The sequence below is a fragment of the Typopeltis vanoorti genome, chromosome 22 (assembly GCF_054136105.1).
Source record: "Typopeltis vanoorti isolate ZY-2024b chromosome 22, IOZ_Tvanoo_1.0, whole genome shotgun sequence".
NCBI lineage: Eukaryota > Metazoa > Arthropoda > Arachnida > Uropygi > Thelyphonidae > Typopeltis > Typopeltis vanoorti.
The window spans coordinates 23852106-23865955 of NC_143570.1; the positions used below are offsets into that span (position 1 = coordinate 23852106).

General features: G+C 34.4%; 1 protein-coding gene across 2 annotated transcripts in view; it reads right to left on the bottom strand.

The window, feature by feature from the left end:
• CstF64 (cleavage stimulation factor subunit 2 CstF64) overlaps positions 1 to 13850 on the bottom strand; it is a 145898-nt gene that overhangs the window by 126463 nt on the left and 5585 nt on the right. For both annotated transcript variants that reach the window (XM_090411843.1, XM_090411842.1), the window contains exon 2: positions 1458 to 1536. In XM_090411843.1, the coding sequence (XP_090267969.1) occupies positions 1458 to 1536 (79 nt within the window). The remainder of the gene's footprint in view (positions 1 to 1457; positions 1537 to 13850) is intronic.

A 13850-nucleotide genomic window follows, 5' to 3' on the forward strand; every position in this document is an offset into this window, starting at 1 on the left:
CAGAAGTATCCCTTCAAAATTAAAGCATTATTTCCATTTTATTTACTGCAAATAGTTGAAAAAATCATTTGGATAGATTGCATATATTCTAATACACAGCAAGAAAAAAAAATTAATCTATTTGCTCAGTTGTAACATTATTTGTTAGATCTTCAAGCTTTTTTAAAAGACAAAGTTGCATTTATCAATAGAGTACTTTGTCTCTATTTTTATTCTTTTTTTTTTTAAACACCACTTTTATCATACTTTCATTAAAAAAAAAGCAAAGTGAAAACTTTATCCATTTCAATGAGCAGTTACTATTCTGATAAGTTAGATAAATTATGGTGTTGTTGGTTAACATATATATTAAGCGATTTTTATACATCAGATTTTTATCTTAACACTGCTCTATCTCCCACGATTCTCCTTGTATAAACAGTTTACCAATTTCTTCAACACTCATGCTTCTAATTCATTTCCAACCTACAAATGTCTTAGTATTTATTAAACAATCTGCATGCACCACACTTTATTTTTATTGACTGATAAGTAGGAAAGAGTTTTATTTAACATGTTTGCGGTATATGTTATCCTGCAGGCTGCTGGTGGGGTCATCAACATGTGACACTGATAGCACTGCACCTGCTACATAAATACATACTTGTTGCACATACATATTCGAATCATTCCCATTTATTGTAGTTTTTGCATTCATGAAAATATAAATTTCTAATAAGCTAATTAGATTCTTTTTAAAATCAAGCTAATTTTAACGAAAAAATACTTTGAAAATTTCGTCATTGTTTAAAATAAAACTTCAAGAATGAAACTTTGTTCTGCTGCATTTTGCAATACAGACATAATTCTGCTCAATGTTAAATATATGGCATTTTAGCACAGTTACAAATGTAACCTGTAATCACATTTGAATCTGCTGAAGGACAATTTAAATAACAATCTCAACATGTTCTCTGTTAACAGATGAAAACAGGAGGAAGGGGAAGACAATTTATTGGCTTACTATTAATTCAGTATCACAACTACATCTCAAAATCAGTGCTATTGAAAACAAGAAGCATGTATTTTCTTATAATGTAGCTCTAATTTAAACTTAAATATTAGATAGATTTAACTGTAAGCAATATATTTTTAAATTTCTAGTCCTTTTATCTTATAATTATAGTTTGTTGTTAATGGCAGAATACAAGGGGGGAGGGATCAATGAGTATGCAAAATTTGTAACAAAACAACAGAAACAGATAGAATATTTATGTATTCACACACACACGTAGATTAATCTGGGACCTTAAGCAGTTTAAAATGACCACTTAATTTCTAGAGTAGGATTCCCAGATTGTCTAACACTGAACTCTTCATGTTACTTATAAGTTTCCAACCTTTGATGGGTGAGATTACCATAACAATAACAACAAAAATGAAATGTTGTGTATAAGGTAAAATAAAAATGCAATTACCTAAAACTGACTACAGGTCCAACTTCTGAAAAGATGTCTTTTAGCTGCTCTTCAGTTGCTTCATATGGTATATTTCCAACTGATTAAAGATATCAATTGAAAAATAAGAAATGAAAAATTTTACATCTGATATTATATAGATTATTTTATTTTTTTATTAATATCACTGAGCATAACAAAAATGGCTATTTTCTAATGAAGAATAGGTAAAACAAACCTTTGCAGAGAAAAACTAAAAGTTTGTATAAAATCACATAGTTTTATACAATACAATCTTAAATCTCAGCTTCACAATATCAGATCCCAGTATTATTAAATACCCGAAATATAAAATCCTTCTGGAAACTGTATTCACCTTTTGTAAGGAAATCTTAAACATCAAAATACTGAATTCAGATCAAAGGCAAAGAGAAACACAAAATAGCTTAAGTTGGTCACTAGTGAGAGATTACAAGCTAGTATACCATCTATGTCATGAAATGATTTAAAAAAAAAAAGGTGGGTGGGGGGGGTTGGAAAGAGAATAAAAACATGTGAGGTTACATCCCTGAGATCATAATGCAACCTTTACACTATTCATGATATAAGTAAAAAAACCAAAATGTGCATTTTGGTTTCTGCATTTCACAGAATACCCCGGGGCAGAGCTGACTACTACCGGGTGCGTCCCCAGGTGGCGGATCGGGGAACAGCCTTCAGATATGGAGGTTAGCTGCGATATAAGCAGAGCAATCTGGCGAATAAGCAGCCGTGGACCAACAGCGACTGAGCTATCAGGGCGTGGGGGAGCAGAAGTGGCAACTCTGTCTCACTTAAAACCTCACAAAGCCCAATGACAACTCGGTGACATGGCGAGTAGTGCCGCCATTAAATAAGTACCTGCTGGGGTCACCGCCCCTGACATTGGGAAGCAGCATTGTCAGTACTGACACAAGGTTGAAGCCAAATGATGACGAAAAAGCTTGTGATCAGAGATTTGCAGATGGCAATATGATTATATTGTGTACGTCTGTAATACTGCGGAGCAGAAAGCAAACGGAGAAACTACTGCTCTACCTTATCTCCAGAACAACCACCATGGCGAGCAAACCCTTACAATTGGCCCCAAGTTCCCGGCATCCGTTAAATGGGACAGGGGTGCGAAGAATCTCCGGGCTCAAAATGGTGTCCACTTTTAAAATTGCAACTTGGAATGTCAGAACTCTGTATGAAGCTCCGGATTTTGGGAATGTCAGAACTCCGGATTTTGCGAGACAAGATGGCCAGGATCTGGAAAGTGTCAACAAGATAATATGACAATGTATTACTCTGGGAATGATGAGAACAAACATCGACATGGTGTAGCTGTAATAGTAGATGAAGAAATCAATAAATCAGTAATAAATTGGATTCCATTTTCTGAAAGGATAATGCTGTTACAACTTAAGGGAAACCCCGTTAACATAAATATCATCCAAGCTTATGCACCCACAGCTGACAAAAGTGAAGAAGATGTTGAAGAGTTTTATGAACACCTAAAAGAGATTAAAAACCTAACAAAGAAACATGATATAAACATAGTGATGGGTGACTTCAATGCAAAAGTGGGAAGAGGGGGTGATGGAGAAATTGTTGGCGAACATGGCTTAGGCACCAGAAATGACAGAGGAGATCGCCTAGTCCAATTCTGTCAGGAAGAAGATCTAATAATAGCAAATACTTGGTTTAAACTTCCACCAAGAAGACTGTACACTTGGAAATCGCCTCAAGATAACCAACATAATATTGTCAGAAATCACTTGATTATATACTGATAAATAAAAGATTCCACAGTAGTATAAAGAGTGCAAAGACTTATCCTGGAGCAGATATCTCATCAGACCACAATCCCATAGTTGCAGAAGTACGTCTTAGATTAAAATCAGCTAAAAAATCACAAAAGAAGAAAAAGAAAATTGATGTAGAAAAACTGAAAGACCCGAACATAAATAAAAATGCCAAGACACAGCTTAACCTGTGATTACAACAGATTAACATAGAAGAAAATAAAAGTGTGGAATCTCTTTGGAATAGCTTAAAGAATGCCATCGTAACAACAAGTATTGAAGAAGTAGGTTATGTGAATAATATAAAACAACAGGAATGGATGACAGATGAGATTCTTTCTTATTGATACAAGAAGAATGTATAAAAACAAAGACCTAGCCAGGTATACAGAAACACATAACACCATCAAGAAAAAAATAAAAGAAGCCAAGGAAAATTGGATGAAAAATTTATGTACTGAAATTGAACTGCTTCAGAAACAACATGATAATTTCAATCTGTATAAGAAAATCAATGAAATTTCCGGAAAACTGAGGAAAAAGCAAATAGTGTCTCTAAGAGACGAAAATGGAAAAATAGTTCTAGAAGAAGAGAATAAAGCACAGATTTGGATAAAATATGTAACAGAACTTTTCAATGATACTAGACAGAAGCCTATAAATATAAAAGATAACATTCAAGGACCAGCAATCATGAAATGCGAAATAGAGAATGCTATACAAACAAGTAAAACAGGAAAAGCCAGTGGACCAGATCAGATGATGTGCAAACAGAATTTTTAAAATTAATCGAACCAGATAACATCAAACTTCTTGAACAACTATTTAATAAAATATATGAAAGTGATGAATTTCCATCAGATTGGCTCAAATCTACATTTATCACTATCCCAAAGAAACCCAAAGCGAATTCCTGTGGTGACTTCAGACTTATTAGTCTAATGAGCCAAACATTAAAAATAATTTTGAAAGTAATTCAGAATCGCATTTATAGAAAAAGTGAAGAAACTCTAAGTGAAACACAATTCGGCTTTCGGAATGGTTTTGGTATTAGAGAGGCCCTTTTCTGTACCCAAATATTGATACAAAAATGCATAGAAAAACAGAAATCTGTCTTTATGTGTTTCATAGATTTTGAAAAAGCATTCGACAAAGTCAGACACACCAACTTAATAGAAATCCTTCAACAAATAAGGCTAGATGAACAAGACATAAGACTAATAACAAATCTGTACTGGAATCAGTCAGCTACTGTTCAATTAGACAACATTACCACCAGTGATATTAACATCAAAAGAGGAGTGAGACAAGGATGTGTGCTCTCACCACTCCTGTTCAACATATATGCAGAGGTAATCTTTAAAAAAGCATTGGAAGAATGTCCAGAGGGAATCACAATAAATGGAAAGATTGTTAACAACCTACGATATGCAGATGACACCGTGCTAATTGCAGATAACATTATGGATCTCCAAAAACTCGTTGACAGAGTATACATAGAAAGCCAAAGAATGGGAATAAATATAAACATCAACAAGACAAAATACATGATCATCAGCAAACATCCAGCCTCATCAATGAAATTGACACTCAATGGGAAAAATATTGATCAAGTGTCAAGATATAAATATCTTGGTTGCTGGCTTAATGAACGGTGGGATCCAGAAATAGATATAAAGACAAGGATTGAAGTTGCACAGCAGTCCTTCATGAAAATGAGAACACTATTCTGCAATAAAGACCTAAACATGGAAGTCAGATGCCGAATGCTGAAATGTTACGTGTGGTCTATTCTGCTCTATGGAGTTGAAACATGGACATTGAAGGCGACAACCATCAAGAAAATCGAAGCCTTTGAGATGTGGCTATACAGAAGAATGCTAAAGATATCATGGACAGAAAAAATTACCAATGAAGATGTCTTAAAATCCATTGGCAAAGCTAAACATCTTGTACAAATAATCAAGAAACGAAAAACATCATATCTTGGACACATCATGAGAAACAGCAAATACCAACTTCTACAAACTATTTTGGTAGGAAGAATTGATGGCAAAGGAACTAGAGGAAGAAAAAGAATATCATGGTTTGACAACATCAAGACGTGGACAGGAAAGAGCAGTGCACAACTGCTCAGATTAGCACAAGAGCACAGTTTGTTCGAAAAGATGGTTGCTGACCTTCGATAGAAGATAGCACAATAAGAAGAAGAAGAATACCTAGTTCTGCCTACTATAAAGGTAGGAGCCTAACTTAAGGACTCAAACTAGTGAAGGAGTAAAATCACAATCTTATAAAAATCTGATGACGTCTCTTAAAAATCCAAAATCTTGGCATTCTGTAGGTCAACAGACTCGTTTTTATCTTCTTGCCCACATATAGTGCTGATATGTTATATCAGCAGTATATGTGGTTTACAATCTTTCACGCAACAGGTCTGATATATATTTTATTGGCATGGTGTCAGGCAACACGTACATCATACTGCACTTTAAATTCATAATACATTTCACTTACTCACCATTCTTAATGTAAAAAATGTACTCCTCATTCCCTTCCTCTTTACAAAACTTCCAAGAAAGGAGGTTTTGTAAACAGGAAGGGAATTATCTCTGCTCCTCTTACCCTCCACTATATATGTATGTATAATCTCTTCTCTATTATATATACAATTTTATATTATTTGCAAAAAAAAACTTAATGGCAGCAAAGATGAACATGTAAATATGTAAGCTTTATCAATAGATGACACTCTGATTTAACTCTATAATAATGCATGTAAAATTCACTCGTGACAACTTCCCCCTCCTTTTTCTCTAAACACAATTTATTCACTGCTATGAGAGTGCATTCACACTACTCAGCTGATAGAGGTTGATATTAATCAATCAGGTGAAACATTATTATTATTACTATTTATTTGATACCTCCAGGTAGTCCAAAGACTCATTGAGGGAGGACACCTGCTCTACAACTGTCTCCACCACTCAATCCACCAAATGACCACAACTACACCAACAATCTACCGCCAACCACCACTACTGGTATTTCCACAGAAAATTACAAACATCCATGCCCAGAGTGGGATTCGAACCCGTAGCCTTTTCGCTGGAGAGTGAATACACTCACCACTCTGCCAGCCAGGCTGGTATCAAAGTGAATGGTATGAACATCCTCTCTGCACTAATCGATGGGTCTTCCCCTGCCTTCACTGAAAGAAAATTAGACATCTTTAAGGAAAAGTAGGAATAATTTATGTATATCAACTTTACATGTGATCAGATTACATTACAAGACAATGAAGATGATCTTCAAAAACAAGTTTATGAATTAAACAAAATAAGCCAACAATACAATTTTAAAATTTCACAAAAGAAAACAAAAGTCATGGCATTTAAAGGTCAAGATCATGTTAGATCAAAAATAGTCACAGAAAATAAAATAAAAGAACAAGTGACACTGTTTAATTATTTAGGCTGTGTAATAACATATCTAAAAGATCATCATCATCATGCGTATCAAGGATTTAGGACTAGCATGGCCTGTTCCGGCCTTAAAAGTCATCGTTGAATCGTTTGAGAGGACATCCTGGTTTTCTTTTCCTAATGGCTTGTACTTTGAGGCTTGTTTTGGTAATCTATCTGTTTTCATTCTTTGAACGTGTTCCATTCATTTATGTTTATATACATTTATGTTTATATACTTTATGTTTATATTTATATAATTTTTTCTATTACTGGTTCTTGGTTTAATTCTTTCATAATTTCTTCATTTCTTTTGTGATCAAATAGGGTATAGTTTGCAGTTTTTCTCATAAACTTCATTTCTGCTGTTGTTAATCTTTGTTTGTCTTTTTGTTTTATTGTCCAGATTTCGCTTCCATACATTAAGACTGGTAGGGCTAATGTATTGTATACTTTTAGTCTGGTTTGTTTTTGAACTAGGTTTGGTTTAAACATAGAGTTAATTACACCCATTATTTTTAATTATTTTGCGATTTTTATGTTTATATCTTTTTCATTTTCATATGCGATCATGCATCCTAGGTAGTTAAATGAATTCACCTGTTCTGAGATCTTGTTATCTATTACTATTTTAGTTCTTGCTGGATCTTGTCCTTTAAAGGCCATAGTTTTTGATTTTTCTGTTGATATTATCATACCATAATCTTTGGATATCTCATTTAGATCTAAAATAGCTTTCTGTAAGTTATCTTCAGAATTTGTAATTATTATTTGGTCGTCGGCAAAAAGGAGAGTGTTTAAGTTCACTGTAGGAGAAAGTTTAATTCCTTGATGTAAATTTTTATTCCATTTTATTATTATTTCATTTAAGTAGATATTAAAAAGAGTTGCTGCATCTAAAAGATACAGATGAAAAATAAAGAAAATTTAGAAAAAAATGTGGAACAATTAGAAGGACACTAAATAAAAAATCAAGACAAGAAACTCAACTAAAATTTTATAAAGTAATGGCTGCTCCCACTGTATTATATGGTTCAGAAACATGGACTGTTTAAAAAAAAAGATGAAAGGAAAATATGAGTTGCATAAATGCAATTAAAGGATGCACAAAATTGTACCATATAAAAAAATGAAGACTAAATTAACATATTATGAACTATGGAATGAATAAATAATAGGAGATAGAATAAAAACAGAGGGTTTTTTTTAATAATACACCAATCCCTCGATTAATGTGCCTAGTGCGTTCTTTAAAACAGGTGCATTAATCGAAAATGCACTAATCGAATATAATAATCTATGGAAAAATGTATAATATATTCCTCAGATTTCTTTTCTGACCCTTAATTTTCTTTTTATAAAATAATTAGGGTATGTCTCAGGGCTTAGTTAAAGGAAAGCCATGAAGCTGAAAGACAATAAAACATATTTAGAATATAAATTTATTATTCTACTTCGTAACAAAGAATTGAGCTAACGTAGTTTGGCAGGCATTTTGTTTCTTTTTTTCATATAACTGACGTTATGGCCCTATTGCCACTTCTGCAAATTTTACTGGTTCTCTCTTCACCAGGGTCAGTCTCTAAGCATTGCTGCTTAAAAACTTCGATTATATGAAAACTATTTTATGTTTAATGGACTATTATTTAAACAGTCCATTAAACCTCTTTGGGCTTGTCAGTGATTAAATTTTCTTCATATTCTTCAGGATCTTCCTGCTGCGCATCTAAATCTAGCAGGTCGGAATCAGTCAACTTTCAGAATGAGATTTAATTAGCTTAGATTCTTTTGAAAAGCCTCTAAAATCATTTGCATAATGTGTAAAAATGTGCTTCCAAAAGGCTCGCATATTGCTAGCAGTAATTTCATTCGACTTTATAACCTGGCTGAGATTTCTTTGATTTGGTTAGAAAAATCTTAGAAGGCATTCGCTTCTAAAAAAAAGGCCAGTTTCGTCGACATTAAATATTTGTTGATCACAACAGTCCCCTTCTTACGCAATTTTCTTCAAAATCTCTGGATATATGCTTATCTGCAATTGCAGCTTCTCCTGTGATTAGAACATTATGTAGACTATTTCTCTATTTGAAGCGCTCAAATCACCCAGCAGTAACGTGGAATTCTTCTTCTTTTCCATCATTGATAGCCTTTAATTTCCAGGTTACAAAGAAACAATGCTTTAGATTTAATAAGGCCAGTGTTTAGCGGGATGCGTGTTTGGTTACAATCTTCGATCCATGTAAAAAAAAAAAAAGACGCGTTTCTAATTCAATCATTATAATACAGTCATACCCTTACTTATGCGAATCCGTAGTTAAGCGGTTTCTTATATGTACGTATTCCCGTCCCGCTTCATGCCTCACCACCAGTCGTATCTTTCAGGTGCCAGGTGCATTTGCCAGTGTCGCACATGCTGTGAACAAGCACTGACGTGTTTCGCATGGTCTCCATTCATACACGATTTTTATAGTCTACAAACCTTGCGATTGTTTAATATTATGTTCTTGATAAAAATTTTATCACATAAAAAATAATAATGTCATCCAAAAGAAGCAAGTCCAATTCTTCTACAGCTAGCAAGAAAAGAAAAACATTGACTCTGGAAACAAACCTCAACATTATTAAGGATTTTGAAGGTGGAATGAAAATTTGTGAGCTAGCAAAGAAGTACATTCTACAGGAATCCACAGTAAGAACAATCATAAAAGAAAGGTTCACAGATTTTGGAGGACATAGATTCTAACGAGGAACAAATTGTAGCCACAAGGCAAAGAATAAAAAGAATCATTAGCTTGCTATGAAGAAATTCTGCGTGACAAGAAAAAGACATTATGCCATCAGACAAATCTATTAGATTTTATGAAACCATCAACATCAAAATAACTTTCTTTTTTTCATGTACAAAAAACTACAATTATGATTATATTTCTTAAAAAATATAGGTGTTTTTGTAAACCTTTGGTCCCAATTGTATGTTTGTAGATATAAATTAAACCCTGAATTACGCGAATTCGACTTGCGCGCTTTTTGTTGGCCCCACCTACCGCGTAACTTTGGGGCTTTACTGTACTTTGATTCTGATTGCATGCACGATGAACTTGAAGCAGCCTTACCTTTCTCTTTGTATTCTGCAGTTGATTTACCTATTTTTGTGTTCTTGTCCTATCTTTGCTCTGGACTCGCCTTGTTCATTTTTCTTTATTATTTCAAGTTTTCTTCCAATTAGATTACTTTTCGAATCATATTCACACTTCTATTTTTTGCTCATTAATTCTTTTACTTGTGATTAAAGGTTAGGAAAATAATTTAAAATAAAAAAAGTAAAGAAAACAATTGCATGAGATATGATCAGCAAAATACTATGTAAAGCAGACGACATTAATGTTGGTGGAAAATTTGGAACATAGTGTACATGGAAATAATGTAGTATGCCATTAAAAAATAACTCTGTAAAATGTTTCATATCAGTGACTCATTTATTTCATCCATGTGAGTGATTTTTTTAAAATAGTTATCCATATGAAATGTATAGATCAAAAATTTTTAAAATCTGTAACATTTATTTTTAAGATGAATCAAATTTGGGTATTGAAAAAAAATGCACTAATCGGGGGTGCATTAATCGAGGGATTGCTGTAATTGGTTTATATGTCCCAGAAGAAGGAGATGATAATATGAATTTTATAATCAATTACAAAATATATATAATAAAATAATTTATATATTTTTGCTTGTTAAAATAAAATTACGATTACCATCTAAATGATTACAAATAACAAGAACGTAAGGAAAATTTAAAACATTCCTTTATAATGCCTTTTTGAAAATTATGGAGACAACTACCTTGTTTGAATAAAAACTTTAGTTTAATATAACTAAAATCTACATTCGACGTTTCGACCTTTATGTCAAGGTCATCTTCTGGAGCATACAACTATACACTGAAAACAAACTACACTACAATCAAACTGTTTTTTTAAAGATTTGGACCAACCGCTGCAACAATTGTTGGCCTGACCTCTGGTGAAAAAAAAAAATGACACATCAACGCTAGAGTTCTATTATTAGTGGTTGTAGAAATACATTGGGTGCAACAACAAGTATCTATCTATATACATATATTAACATCATGATTATACTTGTACATTCCAGCCAGTTAGTATGGAATGGTTTCTAATACTAGCTGAAGATTGATTAGAGTCCTGACTTATGCTGGATCCTATATATTAGGTAGGCTGAATGTGTGCCATCCAGATCCTTGGAATTTTCATGCCATCTTTGTTGTTGATATTTGGGTGATTTATCAGGATTTCGCAGGCTTCCTTAAATTTCCTCTCATACCAGGTTTTTTTTGTGTGGTGTAAATAGCGGGTGCTTTTCCAGTTGATTTGGTGTAAGGTGTTGAGTGCGTGGTGTGAGAAGCCTGCTTCACCATAATGGTTATATTTAATGTGTCTAATGTGTTCTTTCTTGCTTATAGAGATTGTCCATCCTGTTCCATGGTAAGTTACAGGTGCAGCGGATGCAATAGACTCCAGGATGTGCTAATGGGAGGAGAGAATCCTTAGAGGAGTTGAATATGGTTTTAACTTTAGTGGGTGGTTTAAAGGTAGCATTGAGGTTATAATGTTGTAGGATTCTGTTGATTTTTTCTGATAACCCTTTAATGTATGGGATGGCTATGGTTTTACTGTAATCTAGATTCGTTTTTGTTGTTGTTTTATAGAGGATTTTATTAATACTATTTTTGTTATAGCCGTTATTTATGAATGTGTCGCTGATGAATTTTAGTTCTTGTTTCAGGGCTTGTTGGTTAGAGCATATTGTTATAGCTCTGTTTCTAAGGGTGTTAATGACTCCATATTTTTGTGATGGGTGGTGGTATGAATTAGCATGTATGTACTGGCCAGTGTGTGTCGGTTTTCGGTAGACCGTGAAGGAAAGACTGCCTGAAGGAAGACGTGTGACTAGTGTGTCTAGGTGGCTAAGGAATGTGTTTAGCGTTTGTCGCCTGTGCGGCCAGATCACGAACACGTCGTCAACGTATCTGAGTCAGACGGTTGGTCTTAGCGTGGTGAAATCAAAAGCCCTTTGCTCAAAGGTTTCCATGTAGAAATTAGTGATGGGGGGGGGGAGCCCATGGCTGTACCTTCTTTCTGTAGGTAAAATTTGTTTTGTGACACGAAGTAACATGGACAAAGAGGGTCGTAATGTTGGGCGGAAATTTGTTCTGTAGTAGGAGAATTGTGTCATTTATAGGGACATTAGTGAAAAGGGCAGAAATGTCGAAACTGACTAATAAGTCATCTTTGTCGAGTGTTATGTTTTTAATTTTGTTTATAAAGTGTTGTGTGTTTTTTATGTAGGAAGGAGAATGACCTACCAACTCCTTGAGTGTTGCCGCTAATTTCTTGGCTAAGTGGTAATTGGGACTGTCTATTCCTTCTACGATTGGTCGAAGGGGCACATTTTGTTTGTGTATTTTCGGGACCCATATATTCTGGGGGGGGGGGGGGAGTAACCATGTCTGGTGGCCAAGAAGTGACGGACTTGAGTAGTTTCTCTGTTTTATCCTTTATCCTTTTTATTGGGTTATAATGTACCAGCTTATATGTGTTGTTATCGGCTACTAGTTGATTCATTTGAAGTACGTATGTTGACCTGTCAAGGACGACAGTGGCATTGCCTTTATCCGATTTCATTATTATTATGTTTTGTTTGGCTTTTAATGACAATTGCTGCTAGTTCTGTTTTTGTGAGATTGTTCTGTATGGTTTTCTTCGTGTTCAGGACATTACTAGTCTCTAATCGTATTTTATCTGCTATATTGTTAGGTAGGGACCTGATGCCTCTTTCTATGTGGTAGATTTACGTCTGCTAAGGCACTCCGTATTTATGACCGCACAGAAAAAGCAATGCTCAGAGAACAGATCCAAACAGCCTGCCAAAACCTAGCAACAACACAAAATCTGGTTTCAAAATTGCAATCCAAACTATTGAACTATATTAATCCAGACATTCTACAAGTACTTGAAAGAATTACTGACAATTCGGCCAAATATATATACCCTGGAAAAGAATAAAGAAAAACTCAAGACCAAATTCCACAATTTGAAACAACAGCAAAATATAGCAGCCAATCACAGGAATTTATCCAATCAGAAGACCACCTCCCCGATAAATACCAACAATGAACAACAAACAAGGGAGACAAGGAGTGACCAACCACCGGCAAGCAAGAACCATGTGATCAACCTATCAAGCCACACCCTGAACAACGGCGAACTTACGCTACTGAATAAAGGACTTAACTATGCAATAGCACCTAAAAAGGTAAACAAATTGGATTTTATCTGCTACATAGAAAGCGCCATCAGGTCCCTACCTAACAATATAGCAGATAAAATACGACTAGAAACTAGTAATGTCCTGAACACTAAGAAAACCATACAGAACAATCTCACAAAAACAGAACTAGCAGCAATTAAGTCATTAGAAGCCAAACAAAACATAATAATAACGAAATCAGATAAAGGCAATGCCACTGTCGTCCTTGACAGGTCAACATATGTACTTCAAATGAATCAACTAGTAGCCGATAACATCATATATAAGCTAGTAAATTATAATCCAAAAAAAAAGGATAAAACAGAGAAATTACTCAAGTCCGTCACTTCCTGGCCACCAAACACGGCTAAAAAACTCAAACCTCACTATGCCCCCCCCCCCAGAATATATGGGGTCCCAAAAATACACAAACAAAATGTGCCCTTTCAACCAATCCTAGAAGGAACAGACAGTCCCAATTACCACTTAGCCAAGAAATTAGTGGCAACACTCAAGGAGTTGGTAGGTCATTTCCCCTCCTACATAAAAAACACACAACACTTTATAAACAAAATTAAAAACATAACACTTGACAAAGACGACTTATTAGTCAGCTTCAACGTTTCTGCCCTTTTCACTAATGTCCCCATCAATGACACAATTCTCCTACTACAGAACAAATTTCCGCCCGACATTACAGCCCTCTTTGTCCACATACTACAGTCTGGTTACTTCGTGTCACAAAACAAATTTTACCTACAGAAAGAAGGTACAGCCATGGGTTCACCACTATCCCT